Here is a 27,340-nt window from a genome sequence, read left to right on the forward strand (position 1 = left end):
ATTGTGATGGTGGTTGGTGGGATATTGAACAGATATTTTCCTCCTTTGTCTTCCTACTTGTCCACGTACAGCAAAAGAGGGATACTCTCACTGTGTGTGTGTGTGTGTGTGTGTGTGTGTGTGTGTGTGTGTGTGTGTGTGTGTGTAACTCACTATAGTTCAAAAGTAACTCATGTTTCTGTCTCCAAGGGTGGCTGGTGGGTGTAAAAGGAAAAGTGCTCTGAGCTGCAGAGAAAATGATGATCACAGTGTGAGACAGAATAGAAAAAACAGCAAGACAAATTACCCTGCAGCACAAACACTAACTGTACAGCTTTCCTATGACTCTGCAGTATTCTGGATGTGCTGTACTGTTGTTATGCTCTGTCTCTCTGTGCGGTTCACTCAAACACATGCAGATTCACACAGTCACAACCTAACCCTACCACACGCATCACACAGACTGTGCTCATTGAAATTGAAACACTGCTGAATCAAACTCCATCCTCCATGTCTTATGACAGAAACTGGGAACGGTCGCTCTGTTTGTTCACCAGCACATTACTATTAAATGAACTACAATCACACTTGAAAAGAGCAGACTTCCACCAAGGCCAATGATTCATTCACATCCTCCTCGGATGGTCCCATTTCCTGAGTTGGGAAGTCATTTTCAAAGATTGTTTTTATTATAAAAGCTGGACAGGAAATGGGGATAGAGAGGGGATCACATGCAGAACAGGGCTGCGGGTCATATTCAAATTCTGCTGTTTATGTTCACGTTTGTGAGTTTACAGTCTTCTTCTGCCTTACTTATGCTAGTGCATTGCATTGTTTCTTGCTCGTTAACGCCATCTACTGTCAATAATAGGCAGTCCTCTGAAGGAGTATTTGCACTGTGGTACAGGTCTGATCAGGTAACACACAAATGAAGGACTTCCAGCAACACATGGACCAATTTCCAGTGTACAAATATTGATGTAAATACTTAAAAACTAAAAAGAAATACTTAAATATAATTCATGCTACGTTTTAGGATCTGATTACTTACAGCCTCTGAATATTATAACAAGTAAATGAGCATTATACCCTTCTGAAAATGATCCATCGCTCTCATCTCTCCTTTCTCCTTACCCTTCCTCCTCCAGATTATCTGCCTGCAGGACTTCTTCGGGGACGACGATGTGTTTATAGCGTGCGGCCCCGAGAAGCACCGCTATGCACAGGACGACTTTGTTTTGGATCACAGTGGTAAGGCTTCCACAGCCTTTGTGACTGGTAGGCTTGACTAAAACTAACTAAGTGTGTGTGTGTGTGTGTGTGTCTCTGTGTGTGCGCTTCCTCACCATTAGTGCTTGCAGCGCTCTTCCTTTTTAGAAAGTTTGTGTGTGTGAGGACTCTTTCCGATTGTATTCTGATTATTATAATTTTAGTGGAAAGAAAATAATCAGTTCTACAACACACATGCATGAACACACACACACACACACACACACACACACACACACACTGCACTCTTGTTGTCTGAGTAACATTTCATTATCGTGTGCTTGTGTGAATGCCTTTGTGTTCTTGTTCGTTACTGTTTGTGCTGTACATAGAGTATATTATGCACACAGGCAGGATATGACCTCTTAAACCAGCAGATCCATTCACTGTCAAAGCTATGTGTTGTACATTGGACAACCTCTCTGGAAGGAAAGAGGAGTTTATTATAGTAAGAGCCCAAAGTATTGACATCCTGTTTCATTTAGTTGTTTTGTCAGGTTAGCTATCAACAGGGAGGTATACCCTAACACACAGTGTGTTCGCTGTTACTGAAGATGAGTGATGGTGCAATGGTCGTAATCAGAGATAGTTTGGAGCTTTCGTCCCACTTACACTCCTGTGCTCCACTTTTAAGAATTAGGTCTTTGAAGGAACAAAACGGGCTCACTGTAACTCTGCTGAAGGAAGAGAAATTGCTTTTCCTTTCGCAAAATGGGTCCAGTACGTACTCCACTGTTGAATCATGGAAGGAATACAGATGTAGGAACTAGTCTGTGCAACAGATCATGCAAAAAGGCACAAAAATGGATTAAATAAATAAATAACAGTCAAACTAACCGCATATATTCTGCTCTCATCTCAAGAACTTTAAAATTAGAGATAAATATCCTCCTTTTAATCAGTCAGTGAAATATGTATCTGGTGATAGGGAACACATTAAAAATGCACTGTGGGTGTGCTTCTGTGTCATTATTTTATACCTCTCACCACCCCCACCCTCATTAACACAACCCTGACAAGTTTACCACACACTTCTTTCCAACATCTGCTCGTACTGCACAGTTACAGACCACCACCACACAATCAGATGTGGCTTGCAGCAAACACCAAAGCTTGGGAGTTGTGCTGTGATCATTTTAGCCTAATTATTGTATTTCAAGAGGAAAACCCCAAGCTGTAAGTGCTTTGCTCTGGCAGTAAAATCACTCGTATCGGTGTGAGAGTCTGGTCTAAACGTTATTTGTCACTCTTTGTGTTGCTGCTTCTCTGTCCCCTCTAATCAAGTTAATTCATCAAATCATCATGCGACATAAATAACATTTCTAGGGTCATATCCCTGCTACAGCAGCTTGTTGGGCATAATCCTGCCACATTAATTCTGATTGAGACGAAAGAAGAAGTTTGTTTATAGGGGAAGGTTAATGAATGCGATGGTCACCCTGAGCGTGTGTGTGTCTCAGAATGCAGAGTGCTAAAGACGTCGCACAGCCGCTCTGCTACTCCAAACCGGACAGCTAGGAGCCCCGGGTCTTCACGACGCAGCAAGTCTCCTGGTGCAGGTAACGAGACCGTACACACATAGACACTGTCAGCATTCGCTCTTTTAAATTAAGAGGTATTTCTGTATATATACACACAACATACTAACCTGTAAGCAGACAATCTGAAAAGTGAAGTCTTGCAAATTGTTTTACAAATAAATAATGAAATCCCTTTTGATGACACTGTAAGGTCACTTGTGGTTGACTTGCTGAGTAATAGCATTTGTTATTTAACAACCTCATCCTGAACCCCTCAGTTGTGACAGAATGACTTGGCAATCTGTGTGTTGCATTGAGAGATGGTGACATTCTGCTGAGTAAAGAATGTTCTTTAAACTGACGTAACGGCATTAGAGGTATTTTGAGTGTCTGCAGTTTTAGCTTGGCCTTGGAAGTTCAAACTGTTTCCAAGTGTGTTGTAATGTATGTATAGCTAAGCATATCTGCCAGACTTTATTTGTTTTTTGTTTTGCTTCTGACACTGCAGCAAGGCAACCTGTCCACTACTCCACCAGCCAGTCTCCAATCAAATCTCCAGGTGAGCCTTATCAACCACCTGTCATATCAATGTATTCTGGGTATTTACAGCTTTCGGGTTATCTTCTGCTCTTGTCTCAAGTTCCCGCTAAAACAGTGTTAGTCAGCGTTGGTTTGTCAGTCCCACAGGTCCATAGGAGTGAAATACATTTAAGAAATATCTTGAACTTAAACTTTTGTGATGAGATAGTGAATGGTCCTCAGATTATGAAATTATGTTGGTTAACCGGACTTACAAACGGATAAAAATGTCCATCCATTGACAGAAAACCTCTGAAACTAATAAGAAATGAAACGTTGTTTGAGATTAATGTTCAGATTTCATGCTAATATGCTAAATCTCAATTTCTGCATTAAATAATGTTTTACTTTTGGTTTGCATTTTCATCCTCCCGATGGCCCAGACTTGAATTCGGGATGCCATGTATTATACACATCTATGTCATTTGAAATCCAGCTGCTGCAGAATCCACTGATTCAAAGCCCTGAACTGATTTGACTCACTCTTCAGTTGTGTTAATTAAATCCTGCTCTCACTGCACAGTTAAAACACACGCCTCTTCATCTGAAGCAGAAGAGGTGCTCAAAAAGTTAAACTGTACTTTTAAAACATTAAAAGAGATTTCCTCAAAGTGCTTCAAAGGCTCCTTTATTACAAACAAGATAAATACCCCAGAGGAGAGTTGAGTGATAAAAAAAACAACCCTCTAAGGGATTGTACAATGAAATAAAATCTGAAACAGTAGTACAGAGATGCAGCCTGTAGGCAGTGTGAAATGATTTTCCTCAGCTCAGCTGGGTTTATGCAGATGAAGAGAATTTGAGGAAAGGTTTGACGCATTATGCCTCCGTGTTTGTGCCAGAAACCAAGAGAGAAGGAGGCAGAAATAGTCTGATTTTGAGAGAATGAATCACTCAAACAAGAAAAGCTCTGCTGCATGCTTGTGTTTCCTACACTAAAGTATATTATGGAAATGTGTTACATAGTAGTACAGAGGATATTTACACCAAATCATTTGAGCCATATGATATCACCTGTCATAAAACTTCATCGTATAGTATGTCATTAAAAATTTTTAAATTTTAAATTTCTCCACATAGTCAACGGTGTCTCCATCAGCCAGATCTCCACCAAGTCCTCCACTCCGTCTCCCACCAGCCCCCGATCCATCCCCAGTTTTAAGGTAAGCTGGTGTATGTACATGATCTATACAGGACAGTGCATGGTTTTAAAAGCACATTCGGTAGGTGTGCATGCATGCGTATTGATAAAACGTCTCGTACACACAGACTGTCATATTGCTTAGAATTGCTGATACAAACTGTAATGAATTGGGTACCATTTGTAGGTTTTCATTAGAAATGGCGAGTTATCTCAGCTGTGTCCACACAAACCCTACATTAAAACTGGCAAAAGACCTGTCCTGATCTTTTTTTTATGTCCATGCTTGCTAGCTTGAATTCTTCTTCTTTCCTTGCTACTTTTTTTTGCCGCATTCCCACCATCTCTAGAGCAGTGGAATAGTGTGAGACTCTGAGCAGGAACGTGTATTGTATCACCGATGTGCTCGTGCGAAATATGAACAAAATGGGGAACCACTCATGAAAGCACCAGTCCATAGTGCTACTAATGGTCAAAAAACCCCCCACAGGTTACATTTAAGGCTTTATGGTCGGTCTTCAGCCAGCATCTGTCCTCCAATGTCAAACCCTTACTAGACATAGCTGTAATAACTCACTTGGTAAAGTGCAGGTCCGCTGCCTCAGAGTGAATCAAGTTAGTGTCGTAAATCTTATGGTGAATTACGTGCTTGTACAAGACGCATAAATTCAGGCCGTACTTTAAGGGTTAGGGATAAGGCAGGATTGTATCGACCTACATACCACAAAATGAAATGATGAAATAAGTCTGTGTGATGTCAAGTCGTCGAGTTACTGCCAGCCATGTTTGACCTACAGATCTGTGTAAAGGCCATGTTGCCCGTGCTGCAGCTCTATTATGTATTTTTGGTAGAGTTAGAGATACTAATCTGATTTATTGATGGATTCTTCTGTAAGCTGCATGTTAGTCCCAAACTACAGAGTTTCTAACTGCTGCAGCTAGCTGGCAAACCTCCTCCAGAGTGCTACCGTTCCTCTCTAAGCCCAGTCAAAGACTTATCCATCCACATTCATTTGGCTGGGTACTAGATTTTTATGATTTACTGACAGCTTTAAAATTGGCAAAGAGTCAGAGTAGAAGAGCACTTTCTGAAAACATGAAATGAGGACGCACAAGGATGACAATAACATAGCTGCTCACTCTGCAAGTGGTCAGGTAAACTAAAGCCACAAAAGAAGTTATTCATTAGAGAAAAAAGCTTTTTTATGTATCCAGTTTTCCATTTCTACTTTGGTCCAGAGGGCTTTCCTTTTAGGCTAAATAATAGATCCTTACTGTAAAGTAATGTGCGTCATGGTGCAGTAAGGTACAGAACACCACTGTACATAATGTAAAAGATCACCGGTTTTTATTTTAATGCTGCATTTATGGCTGACATTTCAAAAATATATAACCAAAAGATGTTGAAATGCCACTGCTGTGCTCTGCAGAAATGACGCTCTTAAGAAATGAATCATTCATTTGGAGCCATAACGGTTTTATGTGCAGTGATGAGAAGTGGATACATGGAGGAGGAGATCTATTCAGTAGCTCTGGCAACTTGTACATTTTGAAGGGCAAGTTTAATTTAGCCTTCATTCACTATTTAAATAATATATTTACTTTAGGATTAATGTATAGGTTGGACTGTGTCACGTCTATAAGCAGCATGCATGTCTCCCCGAACTGTAGCCACTGGTAGTTCTTTTATTTTTGTTAAAGAATTCAATTAATGTTGAACATTTGCTTTTTATTTATGAACAGACAATAATTGAGCATAACAATTGTGTAGCTTGTACATGTTTATTATTAGTCTCCTTTTAATGCCATCTCAAACATTTTTATGCAACACAAGGCCATCACTCAAAGACACTTTTTGTATCCTGCAGATCCCTCCAGCTCATCACATCTCGTCTTCAAATGTCAACGGCTTGTTGAACAACCAACAGGAGCAAAGCAATCAGCTGAGTTCAGAGGGTACGTCTATCTGTCTATCATCTATCTGTCTGTCTCTCTGTCTGTCTCTGTCTGTCTCTCTGTCTGTCTCTGTCTGTCTCTCTGTCTGTCTGTCTCTGTCTGCCTGTCTGTCTGTCTGTCTGTCTCTGTCTGTCTCTGTCTGTCTCTCTGTCTCTCTGTCTCTCTGTCTCTCTGTCTGTCTGTCTCTGTCTGTCTCTCTGTCTCTGTCTGTCTCTGTCTGTCTCTCTGTCTGTCTGTCTGTCTGTCTGTCTCTGTCTGTCTCTCTGTCTGTCTCTCTGTCTGTCTGTCTCTCTGTCTGTCTCTCTGTCTGTCTCTGTCTGTCTCTCTGTCTGTCTCTCTGTCTGTCTGCTCTCTGTCTGTCTCTCTGTCTGTCTCTGTCTGTCTCTCTGTCTCTCTGTCTGTCTGTCTCTCTGTCTGTCTCTCTGTCTCTCTGTCTCTGTCTGTCTCTCTGTCTGTCTCTGTCTGTCTCTGTCTGTCTCTCTGTCTGTCTGTCTCTCTGTTGTCTGTCTGTCTGTCTCTCTGTCTGTCTCTGTCTGTCTCTCTGTCTGTCTCTGTCTGTCTCTCTGTCTGTCTGTCTCTCTGTCTGTCTCTGTCTGTCTGTCTCTCTGTCTGTCTGTCTCTGTCTGTCTCTGTCTGTCTCTCTGTCTGTCTGTCTCTGTCTGTCTCTCTGTCTGTCTGTCTGTCTGTCTGTCTCTCTGTCTGTCTCTCTGTCTCTCTGTCTGTCTGTCTGTCTGTCTGTCTGTCTGTCTCTCTGTCTGTCTGTCTGTCTGTCTGTCTCTCTCTCTCTCTCTCTGTCTGTCTGTCTGTCTGTCTGTCTGTCTGTCTGTCTGTCTCTCTCTCTCTCTCTCTCTCTCTCTCTCTCTCTCTTCTTTTTTGTCTGAGTCCACTATAGCATGGACTCCCTCACCTTCTAGCATGTAGAAATGACATTGACTATCACATTAAAGTGATTCCTCATATTTTCCCGTCAGGGCACATTTTATAATTTGCTTACCCAACAAAAGTGGCAAAGACGCGGCCTCGTGTGGAGGATAAGAGTGGAATAAAATAGTGCTGTGTGAGCAGATACTTATCTAAATGATTTTAGGGCTGTGTGTGTGTGTAGACACAATATTGCTGCTCAGTTCACTAATTGCCACAGGAGAACTATTAGAGATTGCTGTGCACCTTTGTCCCTGTGTGTTATTTTAGTTGCACAGTGTGTCGTCCCTTAATTCAGTCTGAGAGCTGGTTGAGTTCCTGCCAGAGCTCCCTTAATTGTATTAAACAGCAAGTCGTGTCTGTCTCCTGTTGTAATCCCTGTCTCTCCTCAGCAGTTAATGGGAACCGCTACCTGCCCGCCTCCACCATCTCGGAAAAATACAAGATCGGGAAGGTCATCGGAGATGGGAACTTCGCTGTGGTCAAAGAGTGTGTGGAGAGGTAGGTGAAACACATTCACTCGCACTGCGAATGTATAATGCAGTGTGCGGCCGTCTGCAGTGGTCGCGCTGCAGGGCGCCGTGTTGTGCAGCTTAATGAGACGTGCATCATGTGCAGTAACTGCTCCTTCATCTGTGGAGAAAGAACTATCCTATGGATTAAGCCCAGCGGTGAATCCACTTCATTAGCCTTTTAATCTCGAGTCGACACACTGCCCGGGCAGACAGGGGAGATGATGATGATGAGAGTGTCAAGTGTGTGTTAATAATAATAATCTGATGCACCTTCCTAGAAAGTGAAGAGTACCTTGTAAATAAACAGTTATGTTTACAACAAGTATCTCTTACCTAAATGCACACACACGCGTCCTTATGTGTGTGTTAGGAAGCAGGAGATACAAACAAAACGGGGACCCGCTCATCAAAGCATTGCTCCTTAGCAGCACTAGTGGTTTAAAAACTCCACTGGGTACCTTTTTAGTTGTGGGCCCTAAATGAACTGTATGTTGTAGGTTTGGTTTGTTTGTCTGCAGAATTAAGGAAGAGTTACTCTTACAATTGTCTTGAAACTTGGTGGGAGGATGTTTCATGGGCAAAGGAAAAGCTCAAATACAGTTTGGAGCGGATCCAAGTCACGGCGAGGATACACGCATTATATTTAACTTATGGAAATGGCCTTGGCAGAGAAAACACAGACACTAAAACAAACCGAACTGAAAACATAAGAGAAAACCTCTAAATTGTAATTTAAAGAGTAACTCAAAGCCTCCAGTGGTTTAACTTCTCACCTTGCTGCAGTGGTGTACTCCAGAGTGTGTCGGTACACCACGACATCACTGTTTGGTGTGGTCAAAGGTGTAACAGAGCTCTCTTCTGACCACACCCAGCATCACTGATGGGAGGTGAAGCAAAGTTGAAACCTTCAGCCTGACATAGTAGTGACTGTTCTTCATCCTGGTGTTGAGTTCCTCTTTCAGAATGTGTTTGTATCTGCACTGTTTCTCTGCTCGTTGTATAAACTTGGCTAGTGCAGCTAACATACCTTTCCAATAACTGCGGCCGTGCTCCTGCTCACTGTAACTGAGGCTCTCTTGTGAGCACTTGATTTGAATTACACACATTGTTGCAGTTTCAGTGCTGTTTTTATTGTTGGCCCTAATTGCACTGTTTCTGTTCAGGTCCACAGGAAAAGAGTTTGCACTGAAGATCATCGACAAGGCCAAGTGCACTGGAAAGGTCTCACTCTGTCTTTTTCTCCCATTTATTTTCTCCCCCGACCCGTGCAAGCACTTGAAAGGAAGGGTCATATGTTTCACTCTGCATTATTAACACCCACGCACACAGTGTGTCTCTGATCCTCTTACGCCACACAGTTAAATCAGTCTGGTAATGTTTTATTCATCACTTAACTCAAATTATCTTCGCACTTTCACACACGGACAATGACACACGCCCTTGACACAAATTCTGTCAACAATGCAGCCTTTTTTTTTTTTATTATTATTAGCATAAATGGCGGCGTGTAAATCCTGTGCAGTGTAGCACACAGTAACTTGGATTATTTGTCTTTGCCGTGTTTCCAGGAGCACCTCATAGAAAATGAGGTCGCAGTGTTGCGGAGGGTGAAACACCCCAACATCATCATGTTGATCGAGGAGGTGGACACACTCTCTGAACTCTACCTGGTCATGGAGCTCGTCAAGGTACTGTAGGAGGCAATAACAACACACAGTCCTCCTTTCTCTGCGGGGGTTTGATCTTTAACCACTTTGTTGCCGTCGGCACAGGGAGGGGATTTATTCGATGCCATAACCTCCTCGGCCAAATACACAGAGAGAGACGCCATTGTGATGGTGTACAATCTCGCCGGAGCTCTGAAGTACCTGCACAGCACAAACATCGTCCACAGAGACATTAAACCAGAGAACTTGCTGGTAGATATTTACACTCGCACATGTTTCTTTCCTACAAATCCAGCTGCTCAGTGGGATTTAACTGAGAACGTTTTTCATTTTTAGGTGTTTGAGTATCCAGATGGCACCAAGTCATTGAAACTGGGAGACTTTGGCTTGGCCACAGTGGTGGAAGGACCTTTATATACCGTATGTGGAACTCCTACATATGTGGCTCCAGAGATCATCTCCGAGTCTGGGTACGTTTTTTTTAGATAGGGGATACTTTATGGGGTTTCTAGTACTTAGATCTTTAGTTTTCACCAGGGAATGTGCTTTTTACACAGAAACGTGCATGTTTTTTTCATCTGTGAGTTGGTTGAAGTGGAAACATCTGTTCTTTGCACAATAGCAGAGTAGAAATGTGGGTCTGCACTACCGCTGTGTTATAATCAGCCGTGTGGAGATTAGAAGGAGATTGGTATTTTGTGCATAAAAGGTTGTTGTGGTATAATTACCTCCAAATCATTATAGTAGATTAAAAACCTTGTCTTTCCAAAATGACAATATGTTTGTTGTTTCATGTCCAAATCAGCCATCTACTGTATTTGTACCACTGGGATGATGGAAGTTGCCGTGCTCTCCTCTCTTCCCACAGTTATGGTCTGAAGGTGGATATCTGGGCTGCAGGTGTCATCACCTACATCCTTCTGTGTGGATTCCCTCCATTCAGAAGGTACTTCAAAGCTTTAACTAGCTTTAGTTCACCTTCTGCTACATACACTGTGATACTGATCCTGCAGTCAGAGTGTGGGAGGGATTTAATTTAACTTAATGTGATCCATGTTTAATCTAAAGCACTTCATGGTTATTATAATAAGCACAGAATGAAAGGCTAGGTTACAGATGAGGCTACTTATTATTATGCAACGTGCAGTATAGTGCAGGTTTTTTCATTAAGTCGAGGGATGCTATGTGTGCCGAGCAATACTTTATGAATTTCTGTTCGCTGAGTGTTTGTGTTTGTCTTTCTACGTAGTGAGAATAACATGCAAGAGGATCTGTTTGACCAGATCCTTCTGGGGCGACTGGACTTTCCCAGTCCTTACTGGGACAACATCACTGACTCAGCAAAGGTTTGTACCACACACACACACACACACACACACACACTCTCGCACAATTTTATTGTCTTTCAGAGGCTCAGTTTTAAAACTAGAGTGAAGAAACTGATATTATATTAAACGATATAATATGTGTGATGGTGTTAGTCCCCAAAGTAGCCGTTTGATTCTAGTGAGAGCCGTGAAACCGAGACTCCTAACCCAAAACGCAATGTTTCTTACACACCTGACATTATGACCTGACATATTTGATACACTGTGCTGGTTTAATTTCTCATATGAATCTTCAGGTTCCCAGCTTTCAGATGATGTACACCACTTCAATGTGGCATATACTGTTGACTTTTTACCTACCCCTGAACACCCCCCTGCCCCCACCCCTACCTTTCTAAAAAAACAAAAAAAGGGGTGGGATGGTAAAGGGGTTAATGACTAATGACTCCTGTCTGCTGGAGGACACAGAAACCCTCCAATCCTCTAAAGTAATGTCATGTATTAAGGTGACAGCCTGTGCTCAGCAGGCAAGACCAAACTGCTAATTAAACCCACCGCTGTTACAGCGGCCCTGTCACTGCAGACACGTGCACGGTGGCAGACGCCGCAGCATGACGCTACGTGCAGTTATGTAGCTGGAAAAGTAAAACATTTTTATGAAATAATATACTATTAAATCTGTATGACTCACTATAATATAACATTTGTTTATAGCATACTATACTATGACCATTTTTTATGTCACACTTTGTACTATGACTTTCTCATCATCATATTTTTTTATGAAATACTGAAGAATGTTAAGCTTTGATGTCGTCCTGAACTGTGTTTTGTTGTAGGAGCTGATTGGGAAGATGCTGCAGGTCAACGCTGAGGCTCGATACACAGCACAGGACATCCTCTCCCACCCTTGGGTCACGGTATCTAACAGCGCTGTTTGTCTCTGTAGTTGCATGTACACGTGCTCACACAACCTCTAAGCGTGGTTAAGCTAAGTTAAACCATTCAACCTCATTGTGTGTAGGACGACGCAGTCATGGAGAACAACATGAAGATGGAGGTCACAGGTAAACTGAAGACGCACTTTAACACTGCGCCTAAGCTCAACATCACAACAGCTGGAGTGTCCGTCATCATGGTAAGCACCGACATAAACATATGAACAATTAATGATTTAGTAAATGTAACAGTTATATTTTCTCTCAGAGTAATCTTATGACCTTCCTGAGACTGAACTTTCAGTGACATCTTTAATCTGCAGCGTTGAGGTGTTGACAAGGGTTTGATAGTTTGAAGCAGCTTGAACATCTCGGCCCTTTTCCAAACATTCACTGCAGGGTGGTGAATGTCTGACCCAAATACAGAAGATTGCGCTCCTTCTAATTCACGGGCCAAGAATATCTGACCTCAATCATCGTCCAAGAAGACATTAAAGACAACTTATGCTGCTGTAAACATGTCAGACAGGATTTTAGAGATGGAATGATGGAAAAACGTGGACAGGGCAGAAGAAGTCATTCCTGTAGCACACATCCTTCCTGTCTGTCTGTCTCAAGCCTCACTCATTTCCTGTTGTACAGTTTGACTTCCTCCACTCTTCATGTCATCAGGTCACACTCCCCATCAGCCCTCTCTCTTCAGTCTGTCTGTCTGTCTGAACTGAAAGCAGGAATTGGGGGAAGGGAAAAGTGTCTAATTAGAAATTTGATTTGATCTTTGCTGCAAAGAGCCTCATTCCTTGTTGTAAATCTCATTTGACAGTTTGAGGTGTAAACACGGGCCCTGGCCTCGGCCCCTCCTCCTCCTCCTCCTCCTCTCCATCCTCTTCCTCCTCCCTCCTCCTCACCCTTCCCTCACACCCGACCCAGGACCAAAGGGGACGCCTGGAGCTGAGAGCCGGGTACACACTTCATCTCCCCCTCCCCCACGCTCCCTTCTTCCTTTCCAGCCATCGCCCTTCCCTTCACCCATTTCCCCCCCGCCTTGCTCTCCCTCCCGTTCCCTTCCTTCCTGTCTCTTTCTCAGGCCCCCTGCCCTTCTTCTTCAACCGCCAGCTGCAGTAACTGCTCTCAATAACCAGCTGATGTGCACCTCGCTAACACTAACACAACATTCGCTCTGTCCTGGATTTACCCCCCCTTGACTGTCGTCACACTCGTGTTTCTGCTCCTTCGTTCACATTTCACTCCATTTGTATCGATCATAAACTTTTATAGGATGTGAAAACAATCATCTGTGTTTCGAAGGATGTATTTATTTAATCTCGTCGTCATTGAGGTTATTTAACATGTTTACAGTGCTAATGCAAGAGCAGTTTTTTTTTTTGTTGCCTCCCTCTCTGCCATTCATTGCTTGTTAGTAATCTTATTCAAAATCTCATTTCTGTGGGTCAACAAATCTCTAATTGGTTGCTCAGCACTGTTCCATGTTAACGGTACTCTGGCGCCACCTTGTGGAGGAGATTAAGAACTGTGCTGGCACTGTTCGGTAGTTTTAATTTGAAGAGATGGATGCAAACCAATGTGGCTTTATTGCCTTGGATACAATATTCCCCTGCCCATTTTAAAGGACAAGGCTGACGTGATTCTGTATTTATATTGTCAACGAATGCAATGAAAAGACCAAAACCTGCAACGATTTAGTCCTTCCCTCTTCCTGCGACTCTAAGCCAATTGGTTCTCATGGAAGACACACATCTAGATAAATAGGTCATAAATATAAATAATTAATAATTGCAAACAGAAGCGTATGTTAGGGACTCTTTTCAAATACTAGCGAGTATTTAACCCAGAAGGATGGAGTATGTGGGATTGAGTCAAATTAAACATGTCATTCAGTGCAACAGTGTGGCTCATGAATATGTTTTAATATAAATATATATTTTTTTAAATGGATCTCTATGGCACAGAGGAATACAATATATCAAGCCAAATAGGCAACAACTGGTTTTGGTCTTTTCATTGGTTTTGTTGACAATAAAATGGATATAGAATAATGGCACTATTATCTTTTAAAACGAGAACATTTAAATCACACCATGCCACTGCATTGAATTGAGTGGTATGTAAATATAGCGTAACATCTAACAGACACGTGTTTCTGCCTGAATTACAGTTCACAGTTTGTTCCAGGTCAAGTCTTTCTCAAATGCAAAACGGTCAATCGGTCCAAACCAAATCGTGTTTTAATGATCTGAAATAACAGATTAGCACCGAGCTGGAACAAAGTCTGTGCGCTGGGCCGCCATGCTTGTTGTGTTGACTTTGTTTTGTGAAGCTGTGAGTAAGACTAGTCTCTGTCCCTTTTTTTGCTTCTCCCCTCTCCCTGCATTACGTCCCTCAGAATTAGCTCCAAGGCAATGGTATGTACTAACACTTAACGCTACGCCTCGTCTGTTCTGCTGCTGAGATTCAGCACAAGGGCAAATGAGGAACATAGAACGCAGACACAGTTTTCTGTCCCACGTAAGAACACATCATTGGCTTCACTCGAGACAAACGCACCATGTATATTTGATCTGTCGAATTAAAAAGTCAACTTTACTTTCTCATTTGCCCTTTCTCTGCACATAGCATAGCAGTGATGATCTGATTTGCCTTCTCGTGGGGTCAGTCTACTGCGCGAATAAAATACTGTCTTTTTGTTTGATCATCTTTCAGTTATTTATGTCCATTTCCATTAGTGTTTTTCATTGTGTGTGTTGTTCGTTCATAGAGATTATTAGAACAAGTAGAAGACTGGGTCAGCAGGTAATGATTGTAGGAATAAAAATAAATATCTCACTGCAACAGCTAGATCAAGAATAATACGTTTTATAAATTAGGTTTCCTGAATTCCACATAGATTGACCCACAATATCTCTCTCTCTCTGTTCTGATTGGTGTCATTAGAGCTTCAATGGGACACAAATATCAAGCTAATGTGTCTGTTTTTCCAGTGCACAGCTCTAGATAAGAAGACCCTCCAGCTCACCACTCGTCGTCGTCGTCCGCGACCCCAAACTGTGCCATGTCCACCATCGTCTGCTGGCAAACAAGTCCCATCTGCCCTTCCAGTCGAACCAGCCTCGCCAACAAAGTCAGCACTAGCTTCTCCAACCAAACAGGCACCACGCGCCAAAGAATCAAAACCTTGCCACACTGGCGTCACCCTCTAGTGGCAAGGCACCGAAGACCGCTGCTGTGCCTGATGCTACGTCCACCTTTAATGCTCCCTGCTCTCATTCCCCAACTGACGGTGTTGATTTCCCTTTTTCTGCTCCTGTAAGTTTGCTTCATTTCTCCATCACCTCTGTTTCCTCTGATCCGGAAATCAGCACGTCACCCTCCGCTACTCCATCACCCTCTGGCTCTCCTGATCTTTTCCCCTGCAACACTCCCTCTACACCCATCTCCTGCCCTTCTCCCACCAAACCAGCCTCTCTTTCTCCCTCCAAACCAGCCTCTCTTTCTCCCACCAAAGCAGCCTCTCTTTCTCCCACCAAAGCAGCCTCTCTTACTCCCTCTTCTCCCACCAAACCAGCCTCTCTTTCTCCCTCCTGTCCCACCAAACCAGCCTCTCTTACTCCCTCTTCTCCCACCAAACCAGCCTCTCTTTCTCCCTCCTGTCCCACCAAACCAGCCTCTCTTACTCCCTCTTCTCCCACCAAACCAGCCTCTCTTTCTCCCACCAAACCAGCCTCTCTTCCTCCCTCTTCTCCCACCAAACCAGCCTCTCTTCCTCCCTCTTCTCCCACCAAACCAGCCTCTCTTTCTCCCACCAAACCAGCCTCTCTTCCTCCCTCTTCTCCCACCAAACCGGCCTCTCTTCCTCCCTCTTCTCCCACCAAACCAGCCTCTCTTCCTCCCTCTTCTCCCACCAAACCAGCATCTCTTCCTCCCTCTTCTCCCACCAAACCAGCCTCTCTTCCTCCCTTTTCTCCCACCAAACCAGTCCCCTCCTCCTCCTCTCCTACCGAAGAGGAAACATCCCCATCTTCCTCTCCCACAAAACAAGCCTCCCCTTCCCCAGTGTCCCCGGTTAAACCCATCATATTCTTCCCTTTCTCTTCCCCGACCAAACAAGAACCTTCCTCCCCCTCTCCCTTCCATCCAACCCTGTTTCCCTCTCCTCCATCTACACCTCCCAGGTCCACAACCCCACCCTCTCCTGCTGGCCCTCCTTCTCCCAGCCTTCTCCCTGCTGAAGAGCTTATGGAGATGTAAATGGCGATTCTGTAGCCAGTCACTCCTCCTCTTTACCTGTGTGTGTCAGTAATCGTCAGATAAGGAGGTTTAAACTCCACCCGAGCATTTCCAGTAGCTGTAAACTGAGCCAGTGACTGCTGTGTCCATATTGTTCTCCCCTTCTTATCCCACGGGAGTTTGATTGTATATACGTTTGTATTTATTAATGGAGGATGTGGAGAAAGGGAATGAACTGAATCCATCACTGTTCTGAGTGGTTTGTCTTGAGAAGTCATTACTGTATCATGTTAATGTGAATTATTTTATTTATTAACCCAGTTTGACTTGCCTGTGGCTCTTTTGTAAATAAGTATTCAGTACACACATTGTGAACTCCTATTGCTTTAGCACAGACATCATACATAAAGGTATTTCAGCATATCAAACGTCTGAACTTGCTAGTTTAGCTACCTGTAGTGTAATCCAACTATAACCACTATCAGTGTTTCCTCTGACCATCCAGATGCTAACCGCAAGTTTACTTTAAAACTTTAGATTCCTATTAAGTGTTACTATATACACACAAAACAACGGTAATACCTGCTTAAAGTACTAATAACGAATAAGACAATGTGTCTGTTAAACAGCTTCAGCTCTACGTGGAGATTGTGTGCACCTTGAACTCATGCATCTGCAGTGTGGCCATTTCAACCAAAGATTCCAATTGTTTTATTTAAATACATTTTCGGGCCTAAAGTCAAAAAGCAATCAGTGAAAAAACATCTGTATACACAACAGGAGTGTGTTTTTCTATTTTCCAACCCCTCAGATTAATCTCTATTTCATTTAAGTCTTTGAAAATAATATTACAACGAACATAACTGAGTGTTTGGGTAGGAACAGTCATCTCAACCTGAGCAAACATATCAACGACTCTTTGCATGTCCTGCTGTATCTGGCTTTATTTTGTGCACCCACTCTGACACATTCATCCACACACTGTCTGTATTATATGATGTGAACACTGTAGTTGTACATATTGTCAAGAACTTCCGTCGTCCACCTGAAACCTGAAGGTTTGTTGTGTATCTGAGCATTTAATGGCCCTTAAAGTCATAAATAACTGCTGTACAGAAAAATAAATCCAACAGACATTAAACCAAATTGCAGGTTTGTTTATTATGAAAATGAAACTTTCTGCTGCGACTTCAGTACTGCACAAAGAAACCCACATTATTTACCGGTGGATGCAGACAACGCTAGTGTCACATGACACTGTTCCTTCTAAATACTCCAGCAAATAGTTTGTGATCTGTTGGATTTATGTGAATGAATGTGTTAAGGTGACGGGTTTGTGCCTGACCACTAGCTAACAGCTTATTAATGATGCCTTTATCAAAAACCTTGGCTTGGCTGAAAAATGGGGTTCCAAGTTGTACATCCTTAAAAAAAAAGTGTTTTTGTTTTGTACCCGTTTTAAACGCCGCAGCATTTATCCCAGCTGGTGTCAGTAGGGCTAACTCCTCTTTATCTCTTCAGGACTTCCAGCCGCATGCAAACTCTATTCCCACTTCCTGCCTCCTTGCAAGACAAAACCCTCACACAGTCAAGTTGGTACATTTAGCTTCCTCTTATGTATATGTAGTTAAAAGTAGAGATTTTCATATGCCGTTTGTAAAGGGAAATATTTGTATGAAAAGACAGTTTTAAAAACAGGTTTATCATCGTTGTCAAACTGGAGTAACGGTTTTTATTAGACAAAGAGTGGCTGCTTTTAATGTCCCACTGTTTTGAAACAGAAATGCAATAAAGACTTCAAATGAATGTGGTGTGTGTGTGTGTGTGTGTGTGTGTGAGACCAGAGGTCGGCCACTAGAGGGTGCTATGCATGTGAGAAATACACAAACTAAGGACAATTCAAGTTATAAAATTCTATTTTATTTTCAGAACTCGGCACACAAAACACTCAAATTATTGCAAAAAAATATTGGTTGATAGATAACAGTAGTTCTCATATAACTGGAGATTCAAACCACAATCTTTAAAGGAATGTTTTCCCCCCAAAATGAAAAAGATATAAGTGGACGTTTATTTTTTTAGACAAAAGGAAATGTGCCAGTTTAGTGCTGAAGCACATCTTAACATAATCACTGCTCCTGTGATGAACTAAGAGAAAGAAGAAGCTCAGACTGAAATAGAGAAAGTCCTTCCCGTCCGAGAACATCTCACTCTGCTGCTCGCTGCTTTGGAGACGGGACTCGAGAGGACTTTAAAGATGCTAAGCTGGCCGCGATGATATGACGCGAGTCATGTGATCTCAAGACTTTCCATCACAGGCAATCAAGATTTCTATTTTAGAAAACAATTATTCACCTTTTGTCATTTGGGAAAGAAATGTAAAAGAGACATCCTGCTCATCTTTAACATCACTGGGTGGAAAGTTTTATTTTTAAATATCTGGAAGTATTAAATGAAAATGCGATACGTCTGCGCTGATATGTTTTATACGAGTAGTGAGCCATGCACAGGAACCCAATCTCTTAGCAAGCACAGAGGAACACAGGGAATGGAAAGGTTTAAATATGGAGGACTACATTTAAACAGAATATATAGATATTTATATGTATATGTATATTCCCTCTTGGTTTATCCTTCTATCCAATACATTTATTATTTATTCAAACATTTCATATCTACTGGCTGTGTTGCCAAAAAAGCATGTTAAAACGTGAATGACAGCTTAATAATTATTCCCCACATACACACCTACAAGAGAAAAAAAAGATCACTCACCCTAAAGTACACAAATATTTGGATTTTTTTTTTTAAGGTTCTCGCTAGCTCCCAACAAATCCCGCTTTTGTTTTCCGGAGGAGATGAAAATAGACTCTTACAGCTAAAAATAGATTTGTTTTAACCGTACAGAAACATAACCCTCACCCTGTGATTTGTATGAAAGTTTTCTATCTGATCTACAAAATATAGCAATGCCCTTTTTAAAAATAGTTTTGATTTTCTTTTACTATAACAGGACAGGTGTGTTTCTTACATTCAGGATATAGACAGAGTAGTGCCTTTGATAAGTTCACACCGTTTGGATGTTGGTCAGTCGAGTCGGCTCAGTACCTCGTCTGGTACTCGTGGTGCCATCTGTTGAAGTCGTTGTAGAAGAGCACGATGCTTCCAGATGACATGCCGGTTATGATGCACCTGAGAGGAGTCGGGAGGGAACGTCATGAGGCTTTGTTCTTTTACAGCCTTTTTATTTCTTATTTCTTATTCAAAATCTGCGACAGCTGAGTCAAATGTAAAAGTGAGTGAGTGGGAAAGTAGCATTTAGTTCAACCGACTCAAGTACCGCACTGAAGTACAATCATTATAATATATAACTGCATTGCAGAGGGAACATGTGTTTTATTTATTTTTGCTCCAGTAACAAAAGGTAATTGACATTTAAAGTTACTTTTTACATGCAAACACATGATCAGCTTATAAAATGATGGTGAAATTATGCAACAGTATGAAGTAATTATCATCTAAAATATATTAAATGTACAAAAATATAAAACAGAAAAGCAGCAAATCATTAAAAAGTTGAAATGCTTTCGTCATAATTCTTTAAAAACCTAATTGAAGGAATCCATATCAAAATGTTTATGTAAAAACAAAGACCATCAGATTTAAAATCCTTCACTGGCCAGGCTATACATTCTGTGTGTTACCTTTGGTCATGTGACATGGTCATGGAGCGGATTCCTGCGTCACAGCCGGGGTAGGTGAACAGCTGTTTGAGGTCGTGGACCTGCCAGACAGAAACTACACCTCCATCGCCGCCCGTCAGCAGATACTGGCCGTCCCGACTGAGATACATGGCCTGGCAGAGGGAAGGACTTCATTATTCACTTGTTAATGAGCTGGAGAATCTTCACTCTTTGGGACGTTCCAATCATTACAGCTTATACAGCAATAAGTCAGATTTAATATAGTTTTCCAGAGGACTCATCGACATCATAGCCCGACTTCTTTGATCATGTGTTACCTGTCCTTCAATGCTCAAAATAAAACCCTCGCAGCAAAGCTCTTTAACCTGGAACCAGATGCACAAAGAGTCTCCGACTGGACTGGAGACCTTGGAGCAGTTTATCTCTTTATGTCAAAGTAAAGCTCATACAGCGAGGTCATGTGATCCCACAAAAGATCCCAGGTCAGCGGCGCCCTCCTGAGGGGCTTTCTGTACACAGACCCTGACTGGCAACAAAGATGGCTCCCCACAGCGAGGCTCGGAGATTTACTCGTCTCATCTGCTCTTCCTGCAAACTGTAACAGCTGAATGGTTCCCCCGGGAATCAGACGTACACAAATCAAGTCTCGTGTTGGAGTCTATTACGGGCGCAGTGCACAGTGGAAGCTGAAACAGAAACAGTCAGGAGCATCAATCAGCGAGCAACCGTAGCCGATGACATGACGAGGCAGAATGCGACTTCTAGAAGCAGCGAATGACACTAATGCAGAGCGGAGGCCGCTTTGCAAGTGATTCGGCGAGAGACACTTCAATCATCAGCAGCATGTGTGTTGAATCAGGCTCACATTAAAAAGGGAAAAATTGAACTTCAACTGAAGTTGGAAGTCATTTTCAGGAACTTGACTTGGTAAGGAAAACATAAATAACCCTTCAAGAGTCGTACACAGTGGACGGATTTGGCAATTAGGCAAATGTTTTGTATACAAAGCCTTTGTGGAGTTTCCAACCACACTGCTCCGTTTCTCGTTCTCATTACGCACGCACTTGAGATAGGCACAGGACCTGCGCCCGCTCACACAGACCGGCGCACACAATGATGCACTCGCTGGCGAGACGCCTCGAGAACCAACCCGCCTAATTGCCACGTTAGATCATCATCCAAGATGGCTGGGGATGGAGCGTGACTGAGTGCGGCGCTGGTTTGATTTGTGTGCTGTGGGTCCGTTCTGTGTGTACAGTAATTGTCTTGTGTATCAACATTCAGAGTTAATCTGACAACAGCGATAAAGATAACGCTCAATTTAGCCAATCATGATCGACGCACTTAAGACTGAAGCACGGTGCAAACGAGCACATGGGGAACAATGACGAGGCATTATACCTCGCATTAAAATGGCTACGTTTTTATAGAGAAACGTCAAATTTGGACTTTTGAATACTTGGTGGCGGCAGAAAAAGAGAGAAAAACAAAACCTTTATGAACAACTATTATTATTATAACACAACCTTAGCTTAGCTCTGCTTCACTGCGTTGTTAGCTAGTTGCTAACTTTGTTTTTTTTGCATCACGCTCTGAGGGGAACAGCACTTTACCTGCAGTCCTCCGTTAATATAAAAGTATTCACTAGTGCAGCTTTAAATGCGATACATTTATTTTACAAGCAGCCACAGCTTGCAGTTTTCTTGGCAATATTCTTCATGAGCAGATGACATAAACTACATGAAGCTATTTACCAGTCCCTGTGTTATATTAATGTACCTGTGTATCTACTAATGGAGTCCATGACCTTACTGAAGCGCAGCAGGAGGCAGGGGAGCTGGCAGACATGTCAGCCGGGCCAGGTAGGAGGCTGCAGACAGACATTATAAATCAGCCCCTTGCCACTGGGCGGTCAAACAAGATGGCCGATGGCTCTGTGGGAGCTAAGATGGCTACTCGGGCTCGGATGACTAAAAAATGACTCCAGCAGAAACACATGCACTTTTAATGCACATATTTCCTACTTCTTTCAGGGAACGGTGGGTGGATTTTGAGGCTGGGGAAGGTAAGAAAGTTTAATTTATGGCGCTGTTAATCCCCCCGTTACACGGACGAAGGCAGGGAAAAAACTCCTGGAATGGTTACACTGCCTGAGTTATACTAGTACTTAAAAGACTGTAATCCATTCAGTATGGCTTCTGTCACTCGATGCTGCTATTAGACTAGGATGCCGACTGTTAGCCTGTCATCTAACCTCCGACTCCAGACCCTTAGAAATTTACAGTGCAAACATTCTCTCTCTCTCTCGTTCTAAGTGGATACTGCAGGCCAGGACAAACACTTATTTATCCTGGAGTCATACCGTGCTGAGGCTCCGAGGGCTGAGAAGATTGATTCTGGTATGTACATGAGCGCACTAAATACTCCAGTCTCCGTCCAAGGGGGGGGGGTGGAGCTAAGCGAGGTTGAAACTCTCACAGCTTTACTCCAAGATGTTAGGATTTCCGTAATGCCATATGACATGGCTGGAATTTACAACGGCAGAGAGGAGCTGACAAGCCCGGCAGCGGTCCAAACTGTTCCCAAGTCACAGCTTCGCCGCTTTAGAAGGAACTCTGGGAAACTCTACCAGCGTCTAAAACCATCATTAGTTTCCCTTAAAGACACAATAAAGTATTCTGCAACCTGCAAACTGAACACTTGCAACCTTCCCCGTGATGTTAACACAATCCATCACGTCTGCGTGTGCTCATTAATCACATCTTATACAACTTATATTCGGGGCTTTGTGTAGGAGCGAGCCGGTTGGCAGGTCAGGAGCCTGAGCATGAGAGCTTTCTTAATGGGAAACAGGCGTGCGGCTGTCTGTCAGAGCTAGCTTACATTTCCCAGGCCAAACCGGAAACAAAGGGTCAGGAAACCAAAGGCAGTAGCCGCTATCTTGTGTCACTCTAACCACGAGGGAGGAAATGTGGGAAACGGGGAATGTGTCGTCTTGTGCTGGAGGGTAGTTAATGGTGCTGGTGTCCAGAGCTGACCGCTCCTCTGGAATGTTCTCCACCACTGCCGCCGACGCAATTTGACCCGACAGCGGGGCTGTGGATCAAAAGGGCCATTTCCTCTGGTGCATGCGTGTGAAAGGGAATAAAAGAGATGTGACGCCGCACTTTGCCCCGAGGCGTGCAGACCCTTACCTTTCTCAAATCTCAGACCGTTAGAAAGCCTTTAATCAGCGAGAGGACTTGGAACACTGATGTGGTGCAGGCATACATGTGCACTTTCACACGCGCGCGCTCACACAGATATTGAATTTCCTTCACCTTGATGCTGTCTTCCACCTCCATGTGGCCGAGCAGTTTTCCGTTGACACTGAAGTTACAAAAGTGTCCCTTGTCGTAGTAGATCATGCAGTGTCCCTCAGTGGAGGACTGGATGAGACGAGGCCGCAGGCAGCGCTCGGGGCCCTCCAGGGTCCGCAGCAGGTCACCATTCATGGAATGGATCAGACAAGGACCCTCTGAATAAGACACGACGATAACTCAAGTTAGAGAAGCAGACTGATTCACTTCAGTGTTGCTGTTAAATATTAACTGCGATTATTAGTCAACTAATTTTGATGGATTAATTAAGCAAGAAATGGCAGAAAATGCTGTTTTCAGCTTCTCAAATATGAAAATCTTCTGCTTTTCTTGGTTTGATATCACATTAAACTGACAAATCAAGACATTTAAAGACATTTATGACATTTATAAAAAAAAAAAAACCCCGACAGATCTAGAAAATAATCGTTAGTTGCAGCTCAATTTTGGACACATTATTAAAGACCGACAATCGCACCTTTGCAGCCACTGATGACGAGACCCAGCTCTGCACACACACTTGCGCATGTCACTTCACAGTCAGTGGCCCGTTAAGATGGCCCGCGGTGTGGTAAACTCTGCTGGGATAAAAACAAACACAATTGATTTGTATATTACAGAACACAGCGTCACAAAAAAAAACAGTGCAGTACCACTGTTGGTCACTAGAGGGAGTGACATGCAAGAGAAATGTAATCCTTCCTCTGGTCAGTGCTGAGTAATAGAATAACTTTAGCTTTAGAAGATGAAGGCAATCAATCCAGTAAAATAAAGCGTTATGAACAACCACACAGTAACGTATGTGACTGGAAACAATGTCAAAAGGTTGTTAATTATTTCAGCTCAAAAGAAATTAGTTTTATATTTTACCATGTTTGTACAGAAGCTTGTTGCAAAGGCTTTGAGCCTGTGATCCTGCACATGCACTTCTCCCCTCATTCACTCTCCCTTTCTAGCACTTGTCACCCTCCTGCCTCTCCCTATATTTAAAACCTTCTGCCCCCGACTGCCTTCACTGGATCCAGATGTTGCTGTACTACAGAGAGAGAGAGTAAGTTATGGTCCAAGTCATGAAGTTTGTGTGATTTTGTTTTGAGCTGTCTGGGCGAGCGACAAAACAAAATCGCCCTTTTACTTCTCCGTCTGTCTTCTCCGTCTGCGAGCATGTGCACACCAGCATGGAGTTTGTTTCTTTATTATATTTGAACAGATGTAGATGCGTTAATTGCAGGCAGACGCTGTATCAGAACATTTGGCCAAAGTGTAAACATGTAACTAAATGTAGCTGTGATGTAAAACAGCAGATCTGTGCATGTGTGTGTGTGTGTGTGTGTGCATGTAGTAAACTGGAGTGTGGAGTTCATTAGGGCTTCATGTCTCTGGGAGGGGGTCTCGACTTTAGTGACCCCGTGTTCTTTGCCGTTACAGGTCAAGTTCAGCCTAAAGCGAACTTGCCATTTTAGGGATGCATACTCTCGGCTTCCTGTTGTCACTTGATGTATTCATGTGTGTTATTGTGTTTTGTACCCGAGTCCTTTGGTCCACGTCTCATCTTGGACAGCTTATCTTATATCATAAGCTGTCATACAGTGAATGCCAGTGAAATATGAAGCTAGTCGAGTAGTTTTAAGTACTTTTAAAATAGGAGTGTAGTTTATTGCCGACTTGGCCAAACTCTTCAGAATTTGTTGGAGCACTTTCTCTCTTTAATTCAATTATACGACATAAAACTCAACACAAGTTCACTAATAAGACAGATACGTTCTCCCAAAAAGCCACAGCTACTATTAAACCTTAATTAGATTTAGCAGAAAGACTCTATATGAACCATACTGTTCACTGAACCCTCGTGTAGAAAAGTAAACCAGAGGACAACGAGCTAAACTCGCTTGTAAAGATGACGTCAGCCATTTCTAAAAGTTAAAATAACGAATTGGAAAGAGTTTCAAAACTCAACATTTCTAACAACAAATATCAAACAACACAAAAACAACTTTTACTCATAAGTGACATCACACTTAAGTAATGCCAGTTGATGGTTTTAAATCCCGACGTTCAACACTGATGTAAACTCTGGTCACACCAGGTCAGCGGCCCAAACATCTACATTTCATTTAGTTAACGGCTTTCAGTGACTTTGAGGATGTCAGCCAAACTCATGACCTACAAGCCTGTGGATTAAAGCATGATGTTGGATTTTGCTCAGAGAAGATCAATAAAGCTGATATATTGGTGTATCAGTTAACCTTTTTAAGCCTCCACCTGCCATTTGGTTTGAATTAGCGCCACATCTGATTACAATCTTATACCTGTATATGACTAACGCTGGGACACTGAGGAGGGTATCGGCTATCTAGACGTGTGTGTGTGCGCGCGCGCGCGTGTGTGTGTGTGTGTGTGTGTTCCATTTTGGATCCTGTTCAAAGCAGTAGATTTCTCACCTACAAAGCATTCAGGTTTCCATTTAGCTAAGAATCAAATGTGTAATATAGCTGCAAAGATCTAAGTATTGAAAGTATTTCAATGTGTTTGCATTTAGGACTTGTTTTAGGAGTTGTTGTTTAAAAGCTAAACCTCAATAAGAGAACAATGAGGATTTAGAATTCCATAAGCAGATTTGATACTGGATCCAGACTCAATTTGAATGTTATTAAACCACAAAACTACATGTGCCTGTGTGTGTGTGTGTGTGTGTGTGTGTGTGTGTGTGTGTGTGTGTGTGTGTGTGTGTGTGTGTGTGTGTGTGTGTGTCTGATAAACATACTGTAGATAAAGAAACATGTACATATACAAAAATACAATTGTGTGCACCTGAGAACTATGTACACCAATCATGAGATACTAATTTACAGTTATTTTTCAAATTTGGTTAAAGACCATTTTAGTGCGTTCGCTTCCTTTAAAACAGAAACAGGGTATAACTTGTAAATAGAGGTGTCATTGAACCAGCAGATGGCGCTGGTGTCTGTGGAATCTCTCTGCTGCTGTGCACGACAACAACATGTGCCTGCAGCAGGAACCAAATGTGCATAGGTCAATGTGTACATGTGCCTATCAGCCATTCAGAGGCATCTGTGTCAAGCTTATGAAGTGTGTGGGATGTTCCCAGGGCATTATGCATGAGAAGGAATGTGTGTGTGTGTGTGTGTGTGTGTGTGTGTGTGTGTGTGTGTGTGTGTGTGTGTGTGTGTGTGTGTGTGTGTGTGTGTGTGTGTGCATGTGCTCTCATTCGCGTGTGTGCAGACTTAATCTTGAAGCGTTTCGTTTTTGGAAGGGGAATAAAGAGTCTGCTGTCTGTATGTATTTTGTGAGTACATGAGAGTGTGTGTGTGTATGTGTGTGTGTGTGTGTGTTGCAAAGCTTCATGTCTGGGAGAGTCTCCTGCGGTCTGGGGCAATGGAGCATCACATTGTGGTGGTAAGGGGTCGGGATGACGACTGCTTTGTCTGCTCCCCCAGATACAGTGTGGTAACTGCACTGAGACCACTGAGGTTATACTGACACACACACACACACACACACACACACACACGCTTACTAGAACATGCACAGCACATGCATTGGTATGTTCAAACAGAGAACCCCTTTAGGCATGAAATCATTTCATAAATCAATCAAAATACGGTAGTTTCTTAGAAAATATGCAGTGAAATTGTTATACTTATACATGAATTACAGTACAGATGTTGTGATTTGTGTCAGTCCTCGTGGAACCTTCCAACATGGATTGTTCTCCCGTAAGGAAATGCAAATTTGAGCATGATTAAAATAAGGCTCTAGAGAAGTCACTGCTGCTGAAACGTCAGCAAACACAATACACTCTACGCTGCACAGCCTGCATTTAAAGTGGACCTTCTTTTGGTAAAATAAAGTGATCAAAAAAAGAAAAACATGCTAATACATGAGCAGAAAGTTAAAACATGAACACAAAATGTTATCCTTTCTTTATATGAAGTTTGAAAATCCCTGTGAATTAACTTGTGGGAATAAGAAGATGTCTTTCTCGACTCCAACACATCATACAGTATTGTATACGAGGTAAGTGACACGCTGTCTCCCAAATCAAAAACCAATGTGGCTTATTAACCAAATCTCAATTTGTCATAAATTTCAGCCCACTTGTAATGGATCACTTAACAACATGTACGCCATTCTAAGCTGACCAAATTAGCACCGAGCAGGCTAAGGGCTGAGCAATGTGTGTGCGATGCTTTGATCA

General features: G+C 42.6%; 2 protein-coding genes across 5 annotated transcripts in view; one reads left to right on the forward strand and one right to left on the reverse strand.

Annotated features, from left to right (window-relative positions):
• Nucleotides 1-15,175, forward strand: part of dclk2a (doublecortin-like kinase 2a) — a 33,323-nt gene extending 18,148 nt beyond the window's left edge. Inside the window, exons 3-18 of one of the 4 annotated variants that reach the window (XR_003832292.1) lie at nucleotides 1,128-1,257; nucleotides 2,709-2,807; nucleotides 3,277-3,327; nucleotides 4,428-4,510; nucleotides 6,357-6,444; nucleotides 7,758-7,866; nucleotides 9,044-9,101; nucleotides 9,449-9,568; nucleotides 9,653-9,799; nucleotides 9,884-10,017; nucleotides 10,416-10,493; nucleotides 10,797-10,893; nucleotides 11,715-11,795; nucleotides 11,900-12,013; nucleotides 12,213-12,775; nucleotides 14,813-14,949. Coding sequence is in view for 2 of the 4 variants with exons in the window: in XM_029432034.1 (XP_029287894.1) it covers nucleotides 1,128-1,257; nucleotides 2,709-2,807; nucleotides 3,277-3,327; nucleotides 4,428-4,510; nucleotides 6,357-6,444; nucleotides 7,758-7,866; nucleotides 9,044-9,101; nucleotides 9,449-9,568; nucleotides 9,653-9,799; nucleotides 9,884-10,017; nucleotides 10,416-10,493; nucleotides 10,797-10,893; nucleotides 11,715-11,795; nucleotides 11,900-12,013; nucleotides 14,813-15,031 (1,608 nt within the window). In the remaining 2 variants the exon portion in view is untranslated. Of the gene's footprint in view, nucleotides 1-1,127; nucleotides 1,258-2,708; nucleotides 2,808-3,276; nucleotides 3,328-4,427; nucleotides 4,511-6,356; nucleotides 6,445-7,757; nucleotides 7,867-9,043; nucleotides 9,102-9,448; nucleotides 9,569-9,652; nucleotides 9,800-9,883; nucleotides 10,018-10,415; nucleotides 10,494-10,796; nucleotides 10,894-11,714; nucleotides 11,796-11,899; nucleotides 12,014-12,212; nucleotides 12,776-14,217; nucleotides 14,237-14,812 lie in introns of all 4 variants that reach the window. The other 3 variants (XR_003832295.1, XM_029432049.1, XM_029432034.1) reach the window with 3 other exon arrangements.
• Nucleotides 15,176-17,956: 2,781 nt separating this feature from the next.
• lrba (LPS-responsive vesicle trafficking, beach and anchor containing) overlaps nucleotides 17,957-27,340 on the reverse strand; it is a 169,979-nt gene continuing 160,595 nt past the window's right edge. The window contains 5 exon segments of the mRNA XM_029434539.1: nucleotides 17,957-19,250; nucleotides 19,763-19,914; nucleotides 23,083-23,279; nucleotides 23,600-23,663; nucleotides 23,665-23,702. Coding sequence (XP_029290399.1) covers nucleotides 19,160-19,250; nucleotides 19,763-19,914; nucleotides 23,083-23,279; nucleotides 23,600-23,663; nucleotides 23,665-23,702 — 542 coding nt within the window. The 3' untranslated portion in view covers nucleotides 17,957-19,159.

Source organism: Cottoperca gobio, chromosome 1, assembly GCF_900634415.1.
Source record: "Cottoperca gobio chromosome 1, fCotGob3.1, whole genome shotgun sequence".
Classification (NCBI taxonomy): domain Eukaryota; kingdom Metazoa; phylum Chordata; class Actinopteri; order Perciformes; family Bovichtidae; genus Cottoperca; species Cottoperca gobio.